We start from the raw sequence: 22,235 nt of genomic DNA, 5'->3' as shown, positions 1-22,235 counted from the left end.
CTTTATTTAACTAAACGATCATTATCAACGTTTTTTTACGTTTCAAGACCTTTTATTTGTAATCCAGTTATTTGATCAAACTTTCGATCAGCACATGTAAAGTCAAGCTCAAGTGCTTGACGTTTAATAATAAGGGGAATGTAAATGGGAGAGCAGAAAGTTTTTCCTCGACGAAAAATTAGTGAATTAAATCATTTATGAAAAGAAAAAAGTTTGAGATAATAAGTATAGGATGCCGTTAAAAAATTTCTCGGAAAAAGTTGTGTGATTTTTCATCAGGGTGTATTTATTTTTCGGGATTTATTTGGAAATTCAAGGTGGCCACTGAATCCGGAAATCGGGAATTGACAGTGAATTTATTTTTTGACCGGAAATTTTACAAACATTTAGAAAAAAATGAAATCACTTGAAGCATCACATGATGCAATGAAATTTAAAATAAGTTAGACTTCATATTTATTTTAAATTCAAATACGAATTAATTAAGGATTTTTTAATTTAACTGTAGTTCGCATAAGCAAATCAAACAATAATCGATTTTACGTGTTTTTATTTGTTTAAAATTTAACAATTTTTAGATATTAATATTAATGGTTATAACGTCTGATTAAAAGTTTATAAACTATTTTTAATTTTTAAATAATTTCAAATTAATACATTAGTCTAAAATATTCCACATTTAATCATTTAATTTGAAATTTTTTAATTAAAACAAAAGGAACAATTTTTTAATATTTTGCAATATTTGATTTTCATTTAGAATAAGTAATTATAAACAAAATATTTAAAATAAACAATTTTAAATTGAATTTTAATTCCTTCATTAAATTTATTTTTAATCTGTATGTTTAGAAGTTAAATTTTGATTCATAAATAACAATTGAACAGTTAATAATTTGAATTAAATTGAAATTAAAATAATTCAACTTAAGAGGCTTTATCTTTAAAAAAATACTCAAGGTTTACTTTGCAGTTTATTTTTATTGAGATGCAAGGGAGGAAATTTCAATTTTGAATTTTTTCCGAATTAAAAAAGGGACATTTTCTTACTTTAAACATTTTTATTGATTTGAAAAAAAGGAAATTTTGGTTACAATATTTTATGAATTGCAAGAAGGATAACTTTTATTTTTCACATTTTTATTGAGTTGGAAGGCAGGGAATTAAAAAAAAAAAGATTAATTGGAAGAGGCAAATTGTTTGATTTTTAAGATTTGTAAAGAGTTGGAAGGGATGTATTTATTCTTATTTATTTATTTTTGCGGAATTAAAAGAATGCAGTTTTTTATTTTCAACATTATTATCGAGTCAAAAAGAAGTAAATTTTGTTTTTTGAGATTTATAAACTAAGAAAGAGACTTTTCCTGAACATTTTTATTAAGCTAAAAGGGATCACATTGTTCCGAATTGGAAGAAGAAAATTTTTTTATTTTAAACATTTTTATTGAGTAGTACCGGAGAACATTTTTCTGATACATTTTTTCCTAATTCGAAAAGGGAAATTTTTGTATTTTGAAGATTTTTATGGAGTCTTAGGGCATAAAATTCTTATTAATTTTTTTCTGAATAGGAAGAGAGTAATTTTTTAAATTTTGTAATTTTTATCAATTTGGAAAGGAAGAAATTTTTAGTTTTTAATATTGTATAAATTGAAAGAATAATATTTTTTTATTTTTAACATTTTTTTTGTTGAAAAGCAGGAAATTAAATCAAAAGTTTTAATGATGAGAGGAAATTTGGTTTATTTAAAAAAAATGTATAAAGTTGGGAGGGCCGAAATTGTGCTTATATATTTATTTTCTTCTTGTTTAGAAGACAAATTTTTTATTATCTAGTTAAATAGAGGTAATTTTTATTTTAAAACTTTTTTCTGAATCGGAAGAGGGCAATACTTTTATTGAGGTCTAAGAGTGAAAATTTCGATTTTTAATTTGTTCTGAATTGGAAATTTTTTAAAAAGATTTTTGTCGAGTTGGGAAGCAGAATAGTTTTGTTTTTATTTATTTTTTAATTAGAAAAGGTACATTTTTTTATTTTTAACATTTTTATCGATTTCGAAAGGAGGAAATGTTGTTTTCCAATATTTTATGGATTGGAAGAAGGATATATTTTTATTTTCATCGTTTTTATGGAGTCGAACGCAGAAAATGTTGGTTTTCAATTTTCGCTTTGACTATAAGAGGAAATTCTATTTATTTCTAAGACTTTCATATAGTTGTAGGGCACGAAATTTTTTTTTCTGAATTGGAAGATAGAAATTATATATTTTTTATGGAGCTCAATGGGAGGAAATATCGATTTTCAATTTTTCTATGAATTGGAAGAGGAACTTTTTTTCAAGATTTTTATCGAGTTGGAAGGGAGGAAGCTTTAGTTTTAATTTTTTTTGAATTGTAGGAGAAACATTTTTTTATTAAATTTTTTTTTATAAATTTGTAAACAAAGAAGGCAGAAAGTTAAAAAGCAGTCAAGTTTGCTTTTCAATTTTTTTTTAATTTTAAAAGAGCAATATTGTATTTTTAACATTTTTATTGAGCTGCAAGGGGAATATTTCAATGAAAAAAATTTTCTAAATGGAAAGTAAATAATTTGTTTATAAATAATGATAATCGTTAAGTTATGTTTAATCTTTAAGGAATTATTAGTTTCATAACAGTCAGACATTTTCGCTCTCATCCAATTCCATAATTAAGGTTACTCATACCTATAAAATTATAATGAAAAACAGAATCTGTACAATAATCATTATTGGAAAATAATAACTGTAACGAGAATGAATAAATTTAAAAAAACCTTTCACCTGTCTCTGCTATTTTTAATTATTTTGCAGAATTTTTCCCAATCTCTTTTTTTTGCAAATGAAAGCAAAAATTCAAAAGGAACTATTTCATTTCCTCGGATCTGTAAATAGCAATAACGTCAGTGTTTATTTATTCTTCAGCCCTGCACGATTCGCCCAACGTGCACCTAATAATCTACACCACTTTCCGAGTAGAGCCGAGGGAAAACAAAACGACCAGGAAGAATTTTCGAAGAGAATTTTGAAAATTTGAAAGGTCCTTGTGAAAATTGACTTGGACTAAGAAGGACTTAGTCGCGGACTTAGCAGGACTTAGGTGGATTCTAGAAGATAAGTCGAGGCCTTGAAAGAGGGTTGAATTTAAACCTGGAATGACAATAAGGTCCAAAATTAAAGCGAAGGACTGGCGAGGTTGGCTGATGGTATGCGCAAACTGGATTTGAACCTTCAAAGTCCCAGGCAAAGAGGATTTCGATTTGGAATGGCATTTGGAAAACTGATGGTGTTTGCAGTGAGACTTGTCCTCAGCACTTACATTCTAGCTGTGACCCTTTTTGTCAGCGCGAGCGGCAATTGGGACAAGGATGACGATCTAGGTTCGTTTTCAAAAATTATTTTTGATGATTGTAAAATAATAATTTTTAGTTTTGGCAATATTTCCTAAAAAAGGAACTAATTGAATTTAAAAAAGAATTAAATTAAATGCAGTTAATTTTTGTTTTCAATTTTTCCTAAATTGAAAAAGGGAATTTATCTTGTTTTTAAGATTTTTATCACGTTGGAAGAGAGGAAACTTTGGTTTTTATTTTTTTCGAATTAGAGGAGAAACATTTTCTTACTTTTAACATTTTTTTTATTAAAAACAGTGGAAATTTTGGTTTCAATATTTTATAAATTGCAAGAAGGATAATTATTTTTAAACATTTTTATTGAGTTGGAAGGCAGGAAATTGTGCTTACTTATTTATTTTTCCCGAAATTGGAAGAAGGTAATTGTTTCTTTTAAAAATTTTTCTCCAGTCGAAAGGAAGTAACTTTTGGTTTTAAAGATTTATAAACGAAGAAAGGGGTTTTTCTTGTTTTGAATTGGAAAAGCTATTTTTTCAAATTTAATTATTTCTTTAAATTTCAATTAAATTGAATTAAATAATTTAACAAGCAATTTTGAAAATTAAAACTTGCAAATTTGAATTGTTTCAAAAAGTCATTAAAAATCGCATAATTTTTTATAATACATATTATATATTTAAGTTTTATCAATTGAAAATATTCAGAATTGCAAATTTTTAAATTTTAAATCTTTTAGATTAAAGAGATTCTACTTTGGACACCTTAAAATTACAAATTATGTAATTTTGAAGTTTTAACTTAAAAATTTCTTTGAAATGTTTATAAATTAAAACTTAACTTTTGATCATAAAAGTACAACCTACAATTACAATTTTTAAAGGGTTAAAATTGAAAACTCTTGAATTTTAAACAATTATGCAACAAAAATTAATTTTGTTCATTTTGAAAATCATAATATAAATTCTGAATCTTCAAAATTAAAAATGTGTTAGATGTAAAGCATCAAAATTATTTTTGGACATTTTGGAAATGAAAAGTAAGTTTTCAATTTTAAATCTTCGGAATTAAGTCATTTCGAATGTGAAGCATCAAAGTTACTTTTGGAAATTTTGTGAATCAAATGACAAGTTTTTATTTGTAAATCTTCAAGATTAAAGAAATTTCGAATGTGCGGCATCAAAATCACAGAATTTTTAACTTTTGAACTTCAAAAAATTTTAATTGCAAAAATAAAAAATCCTTCAATTTTAAAGATTTACAATTGAAACTTCTACAATTTTAAAGATTTAAATTTAAAAACTTGAATTTTAAAGACGTGTAAATAAAATTATTAAATTTACATGATTTTGGAAATCGAAAGTCTTGTAATTATTTCTAAACCTTCAAAATTGAAGAAATTTCGAATCAAAATTACAGAGGTTTTAATTCTTAAACTTAAAAACTTACCAAATTTTTAATTGTAAAATATAAAAATTATAAAATATTTATTATTTATGATTAAAAATGAAATTTTTTCCCTTTTTAAAGTTGTATCACAAATATTCTTAAATTTGGATAATTTTGATGATCGAAACTCAAGTTTTCATTTATAAATCTTCAAAATTATAGAAGTTCCGAATGTAAAGCCTAAAAAGTAGTTGTCGAAATTTTGTAAATCAAAAGTAAGTTTTCCATTCTAAAGCTTTTGGTAGAAAATTGATCTTTTTAGTTAAAAATTATTATATTTTTTTAAAAGTTAAAAATTATTATTTTTTTTAAATGTAAAATTCCTATTTTGCATTGAAAATTCCAATATTCGTTCAAAAATTCATATTTTTTGTTAAAAGTTCATCACTTGTTTTTTTTTCAATTGAAGATTTAACTATGCCATTTTTGCTTGAAAATCTTTATTTATAGTTGAAATTTAATTAGTTTTTCTAAAAACTCGATTTTTGTTGTTGTTTAAAACTAACTTTTCTAACTTTAAATCGAACTATTCTAGTTTTTGTTTGTAAATTTATCTTTTCTAGTTGAAAATTTATATTTTGTATTAAAACTGTATCTTTTTTGGTAGAAAATTCTTCTTTTGGGTTTAAAATTGAATTATTTTTTTGAGAATGAATTGTTGGTTGAAAATTGATTGTGTTAACTAAAAATTAAATTATTTTTGTTCAAAAATAATTTTTGTTTAAAAAGAATTTTTGTTATAAGACAAATATTTTGTTGAAATTTTTATTTTTTAAACATTTATTTTTCTAACATTTTTACTATAATAATATTGGTTGAAAATTGATCTTTTTTTAGATGAACATTGTTATACTTTGTTGAAAACAAGTCTTCTTAGGTAGAAAATTTAATTTTTGGGTTGAAGATTCATCATTTTAGTTAAAATTTCATTTCTTAGGTTCAAAACTTTTCTTTTTGGTTTGAAAACTCAACTAAAAAGTTATTAAAATGTATTCATAAACAAAAATTTTTTTGCAATAATATTATTAATATTATTATATTTTTAACTTTGTGAATAATATGTTTTGTATTACTTTGACTTTGACTTTTTTACCATTTAAATTAGGCGCCCTTTCCAATTTAAAGCTATACATTTTCCCGCGAAATTTAAAAAATGTATTTATAATTAACAACGATAGGAAAAACGATTGTTCAAATCCTGATTTAGAATGCTTATAAATGCAACAAATTATCTAATCAGCAGTATTCTGATTTTATTAGAGACTCTGAAAGAGCCATTATAGAAAACCCTAAAAAAAAGTTTGCTCTGATGTAAATTCTATCAGCAAGATGCTAAATCAATTGTTTCTGGGCGATGAACTAGCTGATTCTTATGTGGCTATAGCTGACCTATTTGCGAAACCCCTGATGTGACCTGTGTTTCTTGACATTGTAGTATTAATTGATTTTCCTTACACATTTATTAGCGAAGAAAAAACTAAGTCAAGCTTTCTTAACTCGATATTAGCGAAGGCTGGCTCAGATGGTTCACATGCCTCCCTCCTGTGGGCGTGCTTCGTCTATGGGACCGTACATAATTTTTGCAAATTCGCAAAAACTTTCTTCTGAAGATTATCTTTTTAGTGATAATTTTTATTATTTGGTTACAAATTCAACCACTTTCTTAAAAAAATGTTCATCGTCTTCTTTCAAAATCCGCCGGGAATGTGAAAAATGTTAAAAATTAACAAAATGGCAGCGGTTTTTTGTTGAAAAAATTAAAAATCGATTTTCTCAAAAAACCCATCTTTAAATTTTTGGTCAATTTTTTTCAACTTGCAGTTTTATAATGAAGATATCTTGTAAGTTTGATGCTTGCTAAATAACTTTTGTAGCCAAGAGATTTTTTTTTGTTACAAATGAATTTTCTGCTTTTTCTTGGAAAAAAATATAGATGCGAAAAAACTTTAAGATAAAAGTTTGCACGTCTAAAAAAGTTCTATGAATAACGTATCTTGTTCTTTTGCGATATTTTTCATAGCTTACGGAAAAAATTCAAAAACAACATTTTTAGAAGAAAAACTTTTCCTGGCCTTAAAACTTACAAAATATCTTCATTATCAAAGTACAAGTTGAAATTATACAGGTTAAAAAAAAAAACAATTTTTTTGTTGAAAAACAATGCACAAAATTCCTTGTCTGATTTAAAATGTATTCGGTTAACTGTTATGTTAAAAATTGGTCTTTTTTGTTACGAAAAACAAAAAAACTATGTTTGAATGAAAATTATTGTTTCTGAAAATTTGTCTTTTTATTTTAAACGTACATCTTTCTTGAACTGAAATGCCAATGTTTTGTTAAAAATTCAACTATTTCCAAGAAAATTTAATTTTTGTTTGGTTGAAAGTTATGCTGCTTTTTTTGAAAATTTAACTATTTTGCAAAAAATGTACTTTTTATGACACATGCATAATTTCACCCTTTTCGATGCCTATGTCGAAGCTCTACTTTTTACTTTCCAGGGAATAAAAAGTAGTTTTTACTCTCTAGGGATAAAACGTACTTTTTACTCTCTAGGGAGAGAAAGTACTTTTTACTTTCAAGGGAAAAAAGTACTTTTTATTCCCTAGGGAGTGAAAAGTGACGTCAGGGGTGAATAATGAACATTATACATCATATGAGCTCGCACTTTACGATCATTCGTCCACCCACCGTAAAAACTGTAAACAAATTTTAATTCCAAATAATAAAATTCTGCGGTAATTTATGGAAAGTTATCATATATAATTAATTGAATTGTCGTAAATTACGAAAAATTTCACCAAATTTCTAGACATTTTTAAATTGAATTTTGGGTCATTCGTCTTAAGTTAACATAAATTACCCAAAATTTCAAATAAATAAAGATTCATCTGATTAAAGAAAACTTTAATCTTCTTTGGATAAAAATGTAATTAGATTTTGCAGTGAATTAACAAAAATTTGGTTAAAAAGTCTTTTTTAGCAGAAATTCATCTATTTTTCTTTAAATTTATCTTTTGAATTTCAAAATTCATTTGTTTTAGACAAAATATCTTCTTTTTTTTAAAGTGAAAATGCAACTTTTTGGTTAAAAATTCTTCTTTGTGTGATTATTAACCTATTTTGTTTGGAAGATTTGGTTGAATCACTTTGTAAATAAATCATTGTTTTTGTTCATGATATATATTTTTAGTTAAAAATTCATCTCTTTTGTTAAAATTTTAACTATTTTGTTGAAAGTTAACCTTTTTAAATTAAAAAATCAACTACTTGGGTAAAAGTTAAACTACATGGTTAAACTTTTTTTTTGGATCGGAAGCTTATGTCTTTGGTTGAAAATGTATTGTTTAGTGAAAAGCCCTGTTTTTGTTGAAAATTATGTTTTTAACTATAAATTTAACTTTTACATTTTCTAAGTTTAATTTTTTCGTTGAGAATTTTCCTTTTAGGGTAAAAAAATAATTTTCTTGATTTGAACTTTCATTTTTGTTGGGTAAAAATGCATCAGTTTCGTGAAAAATTATTTTTTTGCTGAAAAGTTATATTTATTGTTCGAAAATTTAATTTTTGTAGAGAAAATTAGACTTTTGGCTTGAAGTTTCAACCATTTAGATCAACTTTTCTTTCTATTTCGAGTGAAAAATCCTAATTTGTTGAAAATTCGTCTTTTTGTTTTTTAAATTATTTTTATTTTTGTATAAATTTCATCTTGTCGTTTGAAGTTTAATCTATAAGACGTTTTTATTCGAAATTAATTTTTTACTTTGAAAATTTAACTATTATGTTAAAAATTGAATTATTTTATTGAAAATTTAAGTGTTTTGTTAAAAAACCACCTTTTATAGTAGAAAAGAGAGTTTTTTAATTTAAAATAAATTAATAAATTTTAAAAAGTTTTATTTGTATCCGAGATACTATTTTATTCCGTTTATACAATATTCTATGTTAAAATTAGTACAAGATTGAAATGCTGGAATTGAATATTATTGATCAAGGAAAACGAACAATTAATCAAGAAAAAATCAGGGAATCTTGAAAATGAAGTTACTCAGTTCCAGTGATCAAAACATTTCTTTGAATCAAACATTTTTTGAATTCATTAGATTAATTTAATTTCTTTCAATTCTTCTGAATTTCCTCGAAATTTTCTAAATTCTTTGACACCTTCTTCACTTCTTAATTTTATTCCTTTGAACTCGTTGAGTTATGCTTATAAAATTAAAAATTTAATATTTTTTATCTTATACAAATAGAATTAATTTGCTATTCAGAGATTTTGAACAGAGGAAATTTTATATAATTACATTTTTCAAAAACAGAAAACCCGTTTTAAAGACACTTAATTTCAACTCCGAAAAAATATTATTGTTTTTTAACAGTTTATTATCAATAATTTAGGAATATGATTGATAAGTAGAAGAGATATAATTTGGTCAGACCAAGAATCTTTAAATTTTTCTTGCGTTCAAAACTGTTTATTATTTTTTTTTTAAATTCAATTCAGCATTTTATAATTTAAGATAACCTTCAATGTATTTTTGCATTAAAAAATAACTATTTTACATAACACGAAATTAAAATTTGTGTAAATATTAAGAACTAAGAACTATGAAATAAGGACAATTTTGGTCAGACAAAGATTTCTTTAAATTTGCTTGCGTATGAAATTGTTTCTTATTTAAACAAAAATTCATTTTAAAATTTTATAAAATGAAATTGCCTTAAATTTATATTCAATTAAAAAAACAATTATTGAACACAAAAAGAAATTCAAGATTTAAAACATATAAGGAACTGAAAACTATAAAATGTAAAAGTTTATATTACATCTTTCAAAATTGAAGATTTTTTCATTAAAAATCTTCTGAAAATAGAATTACTTTGATGTTTAAACGTTCTGAATGGAACAATTCAAAATATTTACATTTTTTAAAAGTAAAAAAATATTTTCAAAGACAAATAAGGCTAAAAAGCAATGCCCAACCAAAACCTACTTATTCTACTTAGAAATTTAACTTCTTAATTATCAGAATAAAATAACAAATTATATTTAGAGTGCTCACAAGGCCTAACAAATATTCTTTTAGTAAAAATATTATATTCCGAAACACAGAATATAAACACTTGTTTTTGAAATTGTTTCTTCATTTTGAAAAATTTCCGTAGAAACGCCTTTTCTTATTTTTTATGATCATTTTTTATCTAAAACCTTTGAAATTTAAAGATATTTCATATTAAATGCTTACTAATGTAGAATATTTTGATTTCAAATGATTTTAGGTTTGAAAGTTTACAAATTAGATAAGTTTTAATTTGTAATTTGGCCGAATAAATTATGCCTTTTCTACTTCAGATGCAAAATTGTCTACAAAAATCAGACTTGAAAGTTTTTAAATTTTGAAATCAAATATGTAAAATTCTAAATTATATATCGTATTTATTTAGATTTATAATTAAAGATAAAAATAGATTTCAATAAGATCGTTTTTGATTTGTACACATGTCTAACTAAAAATTATGTTTCTACTTTAGATACAAAATTGGATAAAAGATCAATAGATTGGTTTGATTTTAAATTATTTTTTAGCCAGAAATTTTTTCTGGATGAAATAGGGACATCTAATGAAAAAATGTACATTTTTCGTTGGTAAATAATATTTAATAAATTATTATTTACTCAGATGGATAATTCCAAATTTCAAAACTACCTTTAGTCTTAAATTAGGTCATTTTTATTTTGTTCTATCGTCTGTATGAAAATATATTTTCTACTTAAGATGAAAAATTGAATTAAAAATATTTGTATTGAATATTAAATCAAAAAGTACAATTTTAAGCTTTCCGTTCTAAAAATATTTTAAAAAAGTTCTCTATTAGGTTGTACAAAAACGGGCTTCTATTGAAAAATGAAAACAATTTTTCATTTTTTCAAAATAAAATATTCGAATAATGAAGTTTTGATAACAAAATTGAAAAAATCTTCTAATTTTAATTTTTGATGTCTATACACAATTAAAAATTATTGCTTTTTATAACAGAAATTTCCATTGAGCATGATACTTTTCAGGAAAATTCATCATAGTGAAAAAAATTATTGAGAATTTTTTTTGCGTAAAATTCTCGATAACAAATAATTATGAAAATCATTTTTTAGAAAAAATAATGTCTGATGAAGTTACAATTTTGTTGAAATACCAACAAAATGTCATTTTTTCGTATTTAAATGATGGGTTATTTATTTATAAATAGAAAACAAACAATCACGAGATGACTTTTTTGTCTCTACAATTTTAAATAAAAATATAAAATTAATATGTATACAAAATTTTTGTATTTTGAAGTGTCTATTATCTTTAGAATTGACATATAATATTTTTATATACACAATCAAGCTGTTGCATTTTTGTTTGACAATACAAATTTTCGCAGAGACACACTAAAGTATACTACAGTTTTTCAAAATAGTAAGTTTAATTTTCAATATCAATTTTTTTCATGTCCATCAAATTCTATCGAATTATTTTTGTTTAAAATCATTTATTTTTGATAAAAAAAACGCTAGCATGACCTATTAGTATTTACTTATTGTAAATATTATTTGAATACTAATGGTTTTTTTATTGACAATGGAAATTTGAGAAGAAAAAAACTTTTAAAAAAGTATAATATAAAAAACAATGGCTTATACATACAATTATTAACATTTCTTTTACCTTCTCGCAAATGTAAGCTAAAATTGTAAAAAAATTAATTGTCTTCGAAATTTTATGATTTAAAAATAAATACTTTAATTTCCGCTGGGTAACATCAACACAAACCAAATATTTTCGCTAAGGATGTTAATTTCTTATTTTCAACGAAAATAATTGGATTTAAATCTAGAAAAACAAATTTAGATAAAACACGCCAACATAACCTGAATTTATTGAAAAAATGTTAATATTCTTTCAAATCTAATAATTTTTATACAAATACAAATTATTTCCGAAAATAAATACTAACATAATAGGAATATATTAAGAATTGTAAATCTTCTTCAAAATCTGATTTTTTAAATAAAAATAACTGCTTCTTTATAAATAACGTTTAAATAAACTGAAACTGTTATTATAGAAATTATAATTATAAAAATTCTAACTTCATAAGAAATTATTTCATTTAAAATTTAATTTCATAATATTATTTTTCATTGAAATGCATACACCTAAAACAAATAGGCAATAATTTTTGCACACAAAGAAAACGTATTTATAGGGAAAAATTCAGATTAGTGAAAATAACGTAACAAGAGAAAGAGGGGCGGGTCTAAAAATCATCTAAAAAAGTGTTATGTAATACATTGACGAACCACAACCCTAAGAATAAGTACAAGGAAAAATATCTAGCTTAAATGGATTAAAAGAAATTGATCTTCAACTCAACAACTCCACTACATATAATAAAAAAAAACAATTTGTAGTGACTTATCTCACATGGAAGTTTGAGTAAGTTTCAGGGAGCAGAGAAATACGTGGAATCGTAACCCAAGTCAGTCGAAGGGAACGTCTGATCATAACTTTCCTAATCTCCTGAAAGGCAATATTTCTCAGGCGTTTGACATGCTCGTCGGTGACTACTTGCTGGCTGAGTAATATATACAGTACATATGGGTAGTGCTCTCCAGACCTTAATGAAATCCATCAAATCTTTTTCACTCATATTGCCCCTCCCCTACTCTCCAAAAATTCCCCCACTTCTCCTCTCACTTTACCCTTACATCCCCTTTCCACAACTTCTCTCTCCTCTACTTCCACCTCCCCTCGCATTACCAGCTAATTCTTCCCTTCCTCTACTCCCCTTTTCCATACTCACCCTCATCTATTATCACTTCCCCTTATTTTAACTCACTTCTCATACTTCATTTTTCTAATTTCCCTTACTTTCCCTCCCATCATCACCACTCACTTCCCCTAGTTTACCTCCTAAATTTTGCTCTTCTTTATCCTAATGAACCTACTTCCACTTCCCTCATTTCCCCGTCCCTTAATTTCCCTCACTTCCATCATTTCTTCTCTTATTTCCCATCACTCCTATATTTCTCCTCCACTTATTTCCCTCACTTCCCCTAATTCTTCTCTCATTTCCTTTCACTGCCGCTACTTTCTCTCGACTCTTTCGCCCTCTTTCCCCCTACTTTCCTTTACTTGCACTCGCTTCTCATACTCCCTCTTTCTAATTTCCCCTAATTTCCCTTCTATCATTACCTCTCACTTTCTCTAGTTTCCCTCATACATTTTATTCCCATTGGTCCGGCTTATCTTAATTCCCCCCACCCTTTATTTCCCGTGACTTCGGTTATTTTGCCGTCTCTTTTTTCCCTTACTTCCACCACTTCTTCTTTTATTTCCCAACACTCCCCCTAATTTTCCTCCCCTCATCTTCCCTCGTTTCCCCTACTTTCCCTCACTAGTATTCACTTCTCATACTCCCTCTTTCTAATTTTCCCTAATATCCCTCCCATCATTACACCTCACATTCTCCATTTTCTTTCCTACATTTTCTCCTCATTGGCCCTATTTAGCTTACTTTGCCTCCTCTCATTTCCGTCACTTCCGCTAACCCCCGCCCCCCTAATTTCTCCTAATTCCACTACTTCTTCTCTCATTTCTCATCACTCACTCTACTTTCCACCTTTGCAATTTCCCTCTCTTCCACTACTTACCTTTCCCTCATATCCCCTACTTCCCTTTCTCCCATTTCCCCTACTTTTCCTATACTAATTTATCTTACTTTTCCACCCTTAAGTTCCCCTACTCGAACACTCCTCATTTCCCATCACTCCCTCTACTTTCTCTGCCCTCTCTCATTAAACTTCCCCTATCCCCATTTCCTATTACTTTCCCTCCCTTATCTTACCCCCCTCTTAAATATCTGCCCAGGGCTGCAATACCCTAAAAAATTTATTTTATTATCAGAAACTACAATAAAAATAACATTATATCATTTTAGTCAATTGTTTTTATAATTGTAAATATTAGGTGCATTGCATTGTCCATTAATGACTCTCTTTACAGTAGTAGCTACAGAATACTAATCAAAAATTACTTTTTGAATTTCACCCACATAAGTTTGTTTCCTTCTGATACATAAAACATCACTTTTCGCGAATAATAAGTTCTTTAAAATTTAAATAAATTGTTTAACAATAAATTATTATTTGTAACAATATTCCCTTAGAACAGAGCAGATAGAAAGTTGCGGCTTTCCCTTCAATTTTCCACTTTTTGTGTATTTTAATCAGAGGGAGGTAATAATTAATTAAAGTTAAAAAAATTATTCAAAACAATTTATTTTTTATTTTTTGGATAATATTCTTCTTGAATAATGCTAGATATTTCCAGTTTTTTCAAAAATTTTCAACTTTTTACTTAAAATGAGCTAATAAATTAATGCAATTCCACTAAAATAATTTTCTACGCTGGAATGGAAGCTTCTAATGTGTCCTCTAAGGGTTAACATTTTTCTTGCACCTTCTTCCCTATTCCTATACACCCCCTCCCACTTACTTCGTGGTGGGAGTGGAACCTATGGTTAAAGGTGGTTTTCGAACCACCAAGGGCAACTGCCTTAAGTACTTAGAGAAAAAACCTTTTTCTGTAGAGGTACCGGTCCCACGACTCTCCCTTGCTAGGATAGTGTTACCGCATGGGCCGCCGAGGCTCTTTCAGAGTGCGAGGCGGGAATTGAACCCGCAAGCCGACGGAGTGGGTCCATAGCCTACGCTTTAGCCCCCACGACCATCGTCCCACTCCATTTTTTCTATAATTTATGAAATTTATCAAATACTATTGTTTAAACTAATCATTATTGTTTATAACTATGTGATGTCATAATTTTACGTTTTCCCCTGAAATTGTCACCTTTTCGTCCACTTTTTATTTAGTGAAGTAATAATTAATGCAAATTAACGATAATAATTCTTTAAACAATTTATGATTGTATAAAACTATCTTCTCTTAGATAACTCCTGGGATATTGCAGTTTTTTCGTAAATTTTCAACTTTCCTTCTGCCTTCTATTCATAAACCAATAAAGAATAGAGAGAATCATTTCATAAACAATCTCTCTCATTTTTATTATATATATTTTTTTTGAAATAAAACAGATATTTAAAACAGGCTTTATATTTTATATGTGGATAATATTAAATATAAATTTTCCATAAAGTAGGTACTGAGAGCCTTATTTATTAAATATTATTATTATTTATTATTTTTTCCTAACTGTAAAATCAAAGAAACGCGAAAAGTTTTATAAAAGTCTGAAAATTTTCGGCATTACTCTAATAGAAGATAGTTATGAGTAATAATTAATTTTGTAAACAATAATGTTTGTTAAAATGAATTAATTATCATCTCACTTCTCACATCTCACAGAATGAGACCCATGGGGATGATATTTAAAAAGCAATTATTCATTTATTTTTTATAGTTAATTTCGAGGTTAAGATTGTTTGAATTCTCTAAACGGCTTGGAATTTGTTGAACTCCCACGATATGGCTGAATTAAATTTTTTAAAATTATTTTGAAATCATTATAATACACGTTGAATTAGTCTAACTTTTTTTTTTAATATTTCGAATTCTGTAGAATTAAAACGAATTCTACAGAAATTTTAAAGTTCTTTTATCCCTTGAAATGTTTATACAACATCATTATTGTTCTGTATTTCTCCAAGTCTTTTGTAATGTCTTACCTCTCCTGAATTATTCTGAATTCTCTAATATCTTTTGAATTTTCTGAAATATTTTGAATTATTAAAATTTTTGTTGTTTTCGTAATTTATAATTGCAATTGTTCAGAATTTTTTCAAGTCTTTTGTATTCTCTGAACTCTCCTGAATTATTCTAAATTCTATTATAACTTTTAAATTCTCCTAATTATTTTTTTATCTATGAATTACTTTTTATTCTCTCCACTTTTGTTAAATTATTTAAATTCTTTTGAATTCAGTGTATTAATTCAAATTATTTTGCAATCTGTGAATTCTTTGGAATCCTCTGAATTCTTCCGAATTCTTTAAATTCTTCTGAATTATCTGAATTCTCTGATTTCTATGAATTCCCTGACTTCGTCTGAATTGTAAAACTTTTAAGTTCTTTTAATTTTTTTAAATGATCTAAAATATTTTAAATTCTTTGTATTCTTTTGTATTTTCTTTTTTTTTAAATATTTCAATTCTTTTGAACTCTGTGACTTATTTTAAGCACTGCAGATTCTTCTGTGCTTTGTGAGTATTTAAAAATATTTAAAAGATATAAAGGAGTTTAAACTAAGTCGAAGGGTATTCTAAAGATTTCAAAATAATTCAGAAATATTTTTAAAAATAAAGTGATATCGCAAGAATTAAACGAATGCATAACAGTTTAAAGAGTTAATAAAATGTCGAAATCTTTTCCTTTCGTGACCAAGTCATTCCACGTAGAAAATCAAATTATAACTATTCAAAATGACGGATCCAAAATGGCTGCAAAAATTTTAATTACACGTATTGGTAAGATAATGTATAATAAGGTGTATTTTGGGTTGCTGAGGACGAATCTAACGTCAGATTTGAAAAATTCAAAATGGCTGATCCAAAATGGCGGTTGGAAAAAATTGAATTTCATGTATGTGAATGATAATATGTCCTTTGGGGTCTTTTAGGACGCAGATTACGAATCCGATGTCAGATTCGATAAGTTTTTAATATTGAATCCAAAAAGTTTGTATAAAAAAGTGGAATAATAAAACAAAAAACTTTTGTTGTCGGTTAAAAAATTTTCTTGCTCATAAAAAATATTGTGGAATAAATATGTCAAATTTGATCTTGGATTCGTAATCAGCGGCCTCCAAAACCCCTAAGTATACATTATCATACCAATAAGCGTAATTAAATTTTGTTGGCCACCATTTTGAATTTATCAAATTTGATCTCGGATTTGTAATCAGGGACCTCCAAAACCCCTTAGTATATATTTTCATACCAATACGCGTAATTATTTATTTTGCCGCCATTTTCAATTTGTCAAATTTGATCTCAAATTCGTAATCAGTGACCTCCAAAATCCCCTTCTGCAAGTTTTCACGTGAATTTGTCAGAAATCGATTTTTATGTGCAAAAACTACTATATCGTCTAAAATTTTTAACTTTGAGACGCCATTTTGAATAGTTAGAATTTGATTTTCTACGTGGAATTACTTTTATTTTTTTATTAAAAATTTTTTTATTTGTTAGGATTTTATGATATGTTATGAAATATTCGAGTATTTTTAAAAGATGTTTAATACTTTTAGAAGTTGGAAAAAAATCAAGAAATATTTCCGAAAATGTTTCCCAGTTTTCAAATATTTCTAATCTATTTAAAACGTTTTAAATTCCCAAAAATATTTTTAACTGACTGGAATTATTCTCAAAATTTTCAAATCACTCAAAATTTAAAAAAAATACCTTTTAATCCTCTCAATTCTTTCAGACATTTTAAGAAAATTAGTTTATTCTCTTGAAAACTTTCGAAATTATTTTAAAGCTCTTAAAGTTGAGTTTTGAAATCTTTGAAAATCTGCATTTATAAAAATCTTTTGAAGTTTAAAATTCATTTAGAATCTTTCCAATTCTACTAAATATTTCTTGAATTTACTCGATTTTTTATTTGTTTTTATTTTGCAATATAACAAATTAAAAACATTTTTTAAATCTTCTAAACTCTTTACGAAAGTTTAGGAGGTCGTTTGTTCTATTTATGAACCTTTTTTAATTCTCTCCTAAAGTTTATTTTCAAAATAAAAAATTAGTTTAAATTTTCACATGAATATAACGCAAATTTTTTGTTTTTGTTTTTTAATCTTATCAAACCTTCTTAACCTTCTAATTTTTAAAAATTATTGAAATCTTGCTGTATTTTTTGGTTATTCTGCATCATTCTTATAAACAATTCTTGTGGCAAAATATTAAAATTTGTGATTTTTCAAATTATAATTTCCTTTAAACGCCAGAACGACTTCAGGTATTTCTTAGAGTAATAAACATTTAATAATACTCAATAAAATATAACAATTTAAATTTGTATAAGGAAATTAGATAAACAAATTCAAAATTTTGGCCCTTTCGCATAAAAAAAAAATTTGCTCTGGAAATTTTTTAAGCCGTTGGACGAATGACTGCTAGTCACAAAATTATTTGAGAAGTTAACCATAAACTTTGCTATTAAAAATTCTTGTGACACAATACTTAAACTCAAGGTTTTATATAATTTAAATTTTCTTTGATGGCAAGAAGGGGTACAGATATTCCTGAAAATAATATATCTTCGATATAACCAACATTTAGAATTTGTTTATCTAAATTGTTTATAAACATTTCAGTGTTATACTCTACTAAATATTATCAAAGATACATTTTTTAGAAATATCCGCAGCCATTCTAGCGATTAAAGAAAAATTAAAATGGGATAAAACCTTTAATTTGAATATTTTGTCACGAGAATTATTTATAACAATGGTTATCGTTAGCTTCTCAAATATTTTTGTGACTAGCAGTCATTCGTCTAACAGCTTAAACTATTTCCAGTGCAAAAAATTTTGTTTTCTATGCGAAAGGGCCAAAACGTTGAGTTTCTTTATAAAAATTGAAATCCTTATATTTTATGAAATATTAATAAATATAAATTATTGTAAGCAATACCTGAAGTCGTTCTGGCGATTGAAGGTAATTATAATTTGAAAAAATCTCAAATTTTAATATTTTACCACAAGAATTGTTAATAACCATGGTTATTAAAAAGTTTGCAATTAGTTTTGTAATTAAATGTCATTGCTACACCAATATAAAATTTTAACATTAAAATAAAGTTTACCTAATCAGTTAATAAAGCGTGAAAAATACTTTGAGTGAAAAATTATTAATAAACAAATAGAGGAGACAAAAACTCAGAGCGTCAAGCTATTCAGAGTTGAATGAACTTTAATTTTAAAAACTTCAAACTCGGACCAAAATTAAAGGCTCTGGACATTTTTTAACGAAAAAAGTGCATTTCCTCCCCACTGTGGACGCATGTCCGTCGTCAACTCATGGAACTATGTGTGCGCGCTAGCGCGCGCTTACTTTTGTATTAATTTTTATCATTTACTCAATTTTCGAATTACTATCTATTTGTTGACATTTCTTACCTCTCGAAATTTTGCTAAATTAGAATCTGATTAGAATCAGGAAAATTATACAGGGTGCCAGAAAAGTAGCGGAACAGGCTTGTATCTTCTTAAGTGAACTATTTTTCACAAAGCTCAAGGTCATTCCCGTAGTAACTTTTTATAAGGAACCTGATTGGTACCTTAGTTTTGACCTTGAGGATGATCTTCATGGGTGTTTCAAGGTCAACTCTTTTTAAATGGTACCTCCCCTTTCTGACACCGGCAATCGAAAGAACGGAAAATTTGAAAATTTTACATTCAAATATCTACTTAGGTCATATGTTCCGGATGACCTTAAAGGTCACTATAAGGTCATTTTAACTGTAACAATATTTTAATTGCTATATGAACAGCATTATTGGGAAATATTCCATAGCGCATAAACTTATGTAAGTTTCGCGCGTTGATGAGAGTCTAAACTTTGACCTTCACCCTGACCTGGTGCACGTTTGAAGATCACGACCGCTCAGGTCGGGTACGTGAGGTCAATTTTGAGCGTAAACGAAAAACATTACCCAAAGGGTTTTTGATGTCGCTAAGGCTGATTCAGTATGTGATGAATGTGACTTTTGTTTTGACCTTGAGGATAACCTTGATGACCTTTATGGTTATTTCAAGGTCAACGTTTTTTTATAATGAAAAGCTTCATTTTGTGGCCGGCAATCGAAATAAAGGGAAATCGTACTATAAAATATGTATTTAGGTCATTCGTCGAATTCGATGATGAAAGTCACTTTAAAGTCATTTAAGCTTATACGAGGTCTGCTTACCTTTGGGAAGAGAAGCTTTAAAATTTTTTTTTTAATGACCGAAGTTAGTAAGTTCAACAAGGCACATGTAGTAGTGACGTTCAACACGACCTTTACAATGACCTTCGAGATCATTTTAAGGTCAATTACTTTTTAATGGAAACCTGTAATTGACCGTAACGTTATCTCCAAGTCCATTGTCAAGGTCGTGTTGAACGTCAATACTGCATGTGCCTTGTTTAACAAAAGTCACAGTCATCATAGACAGATTCAGCCTTAGCGACCTCGAAAACCCTTAGGTAATATTGTGCGTTAACGCCAAAAATTTACCTCACTTACCAGACCTGAGCGTTCGCGATGTTCAAAGGGCCGCCGTGTCAGGGTCAAGGTCAAAGTTTAGACTCTCATCAACGCGTGATACTTACATAAGTTTGACCGCTATGGAATATTTTCCAAGAATGCTGTTCTTATAGCCATCCAACACTGTTTGAGTGAAAATGACCTTAGGGTGACCTTTAAGGTCATCCTGAACATATGACCTAAGTGCATATTTAAATGTAAAATTTTCCATTCTTTTGATTGCCGGTGTTAAAAAGGGGTGCTTCCATTTTTTTTAAATGTTCACCTCGAAATAACCATGAAGGTCATCCTCAAGATCAAAACTAAGGTCACCATCAGGTTTTGTGACACCCTGTATATTAGGGTGAAACGAAAACGCTTTTTTTATAGGTCAAAGCCCCCCCCCCCCCTCATTTCATTAAACAAATGGAATTTGTTAAAATATTTTTGTCCTAAAATGTATTTTGCTCCCTTAAAATTATTACTATTAGTATAGTGGAATATTTGATAAAATTAGTTCATTAATTTTTAATTGTTTAAACAAATTGAATTTGTTTAAATAATTTTTGTTTGAAAATTCTTTTTTTCCTAAAAATGATTACTATTGGTCTAGTGGAATATTTATAAACATTAGTTCCTTAATTCTCAATTATTTAAACAAATTCGATTAGTCTACAAATTTTTTTTGGTAATAATACATTATATTACAAAAATTAAAAAAAAAATTAATCAAACAATGTTATTAAATATTCCACTAAAGAAATATTAATAATTTTAAGTAAAAAAAAGACGAGAATACAGTGTTCGAAAGGTGGTTTTCATGAAGAATTGACATTTTTGGTTTTAAGGGTAGTTTTCAGGTAATCGTGGGAGTGTGTTAGGTGTGTCAAACCTATATGTCTGATAGATTAAATTCTACTTTGGATAATTCTCTACAGGCCCCCATACTTTTCTGTCGCGTTTTTTCAAACTCAAAGCAATTATTCTAAAAACTAAAAAAAGTGATTTTTCCCATGAATTTTACATGGGAAAAGTCAAGTCAAAACCTGTTAAAAAAAATAAATAAAAAATGAGAGAATTTCTTTTTTTTGGATTTGGAATAAAATTGAGGGGGGGGGGGGGTCATTGCCCTCTAGCATCCAAAAAAATTTTGCTATGTATTTTTGGACCACCCTACTGTATGTATATATATGGTATAGTATGGTAGATATATGGTTTAGGGGTTTAGAGGTGGTATCTCGAAGGTAGCTCGAAACGATAAGTACGATTAAATAGTCTGCTCATGACATTGCCGAACCCCTAATAATCTGAAACTTGATATTTGCTTTATATCTGTGTCTCACGGTATTCGGGAGTTACTACTGATACTGCCTCGCTCTCACTATTCACGGCGTCTGACTTCTCAACGCTTATTCGACTAATGAAAGCCTCTAATCGCAATTGCGCTCGACTTCCAGCCGTAAATTTAATCCGAAAGGAGAACCACTAAGCACGATTTGGTTACACAGGTTTTCGAGATTAAGCGAGATTAAACGAGATTAAATACACACAGAAAAACAAGGGATATCATTAATAAAACCTTATTCATACCCACCCCCTATTTCAATCAACTCTCTATTATTATTCTTAATTCAATGAAAGGGGAGATGAGAAATTACAGGTGCTTCTTGAATGATAAATTCTTGTATTTACTATCATCCAATTAGTACAATCTGTCTTTTTGTTGGAAAAAAATTACTAAAGTTATTTTATTTCATACATCGTTAGTGGGCATGTGAATAAGAAAAAAATTTTATTTACCAACTCGAGTGATTCGAAAATTGTAGAGCAGGAAAACCCCTTTTTCATTTAATTAAATCTAGGAAATAGCTAATTTCTTGAAATAGTTTATTATTAATGTAATATTAAAAATTTAAACACCAATGAAAAAAAATAAAAATAAAGATAAAACCCCAAAAAATTGTAATTAAAATTATTAAATTATAGTTTCCAGCAATAATAAGATATGGGAATTGAGACTAATGCAAATTTGTTGTACTTAAGTAAATATTTACAGGGTGAAAATTTCACTTTCAGTATTCTCAGATTTTTCTTTGAACAATTTTTTATTTTTCCTGACCATTA

General features: G+C 27.1%; 1 protein-coding gene across 1 annotated transcript in view; it reads left to right on the top strand.

The window, feature by feature from the left end:
- LOC117173740 (B-cell receptor CD22-like) overlaps positions 1–22,235 on the top strand; it is a 114,000-nt gene that overhangs the window by 4,550 nt on the left and 87,215 nt on the right. Inside the window, exon 2 of the mRNA XM_033362381.1 lies at positions 2,942–3,396. Within this exon, the coding sequence (XP_033218272.1) occupies positions 3,225–3,396 (172 nt within the window). The 5' untranslated portion in view covers positions 2,942–3,224. The remainder of the gene's footprint in view (positions 1–2,941; positions 3,397–22,235) is intronic.

Source organism: Belonocnema kinseyi, chromosome 5, assembly GCF_010883055.1.
Source record: "Belonocnema kinseyi isolate 2016_QV_RU_SX_M_011 chromosome 5, B_treatae_v1, whole genome shotgun sequence".
Taxonomy (NCBI): Eukaryota; Metazoa; Arthropoda; class Insecta; order Hymenoptera; family Cynipidae; genus Belonocnema; species Belonocnema kinseyi.
Note: the sequence above shows the minus strand (reverse complement) of the source record. Positions and strands in the feature narration are given on the sequence as shown.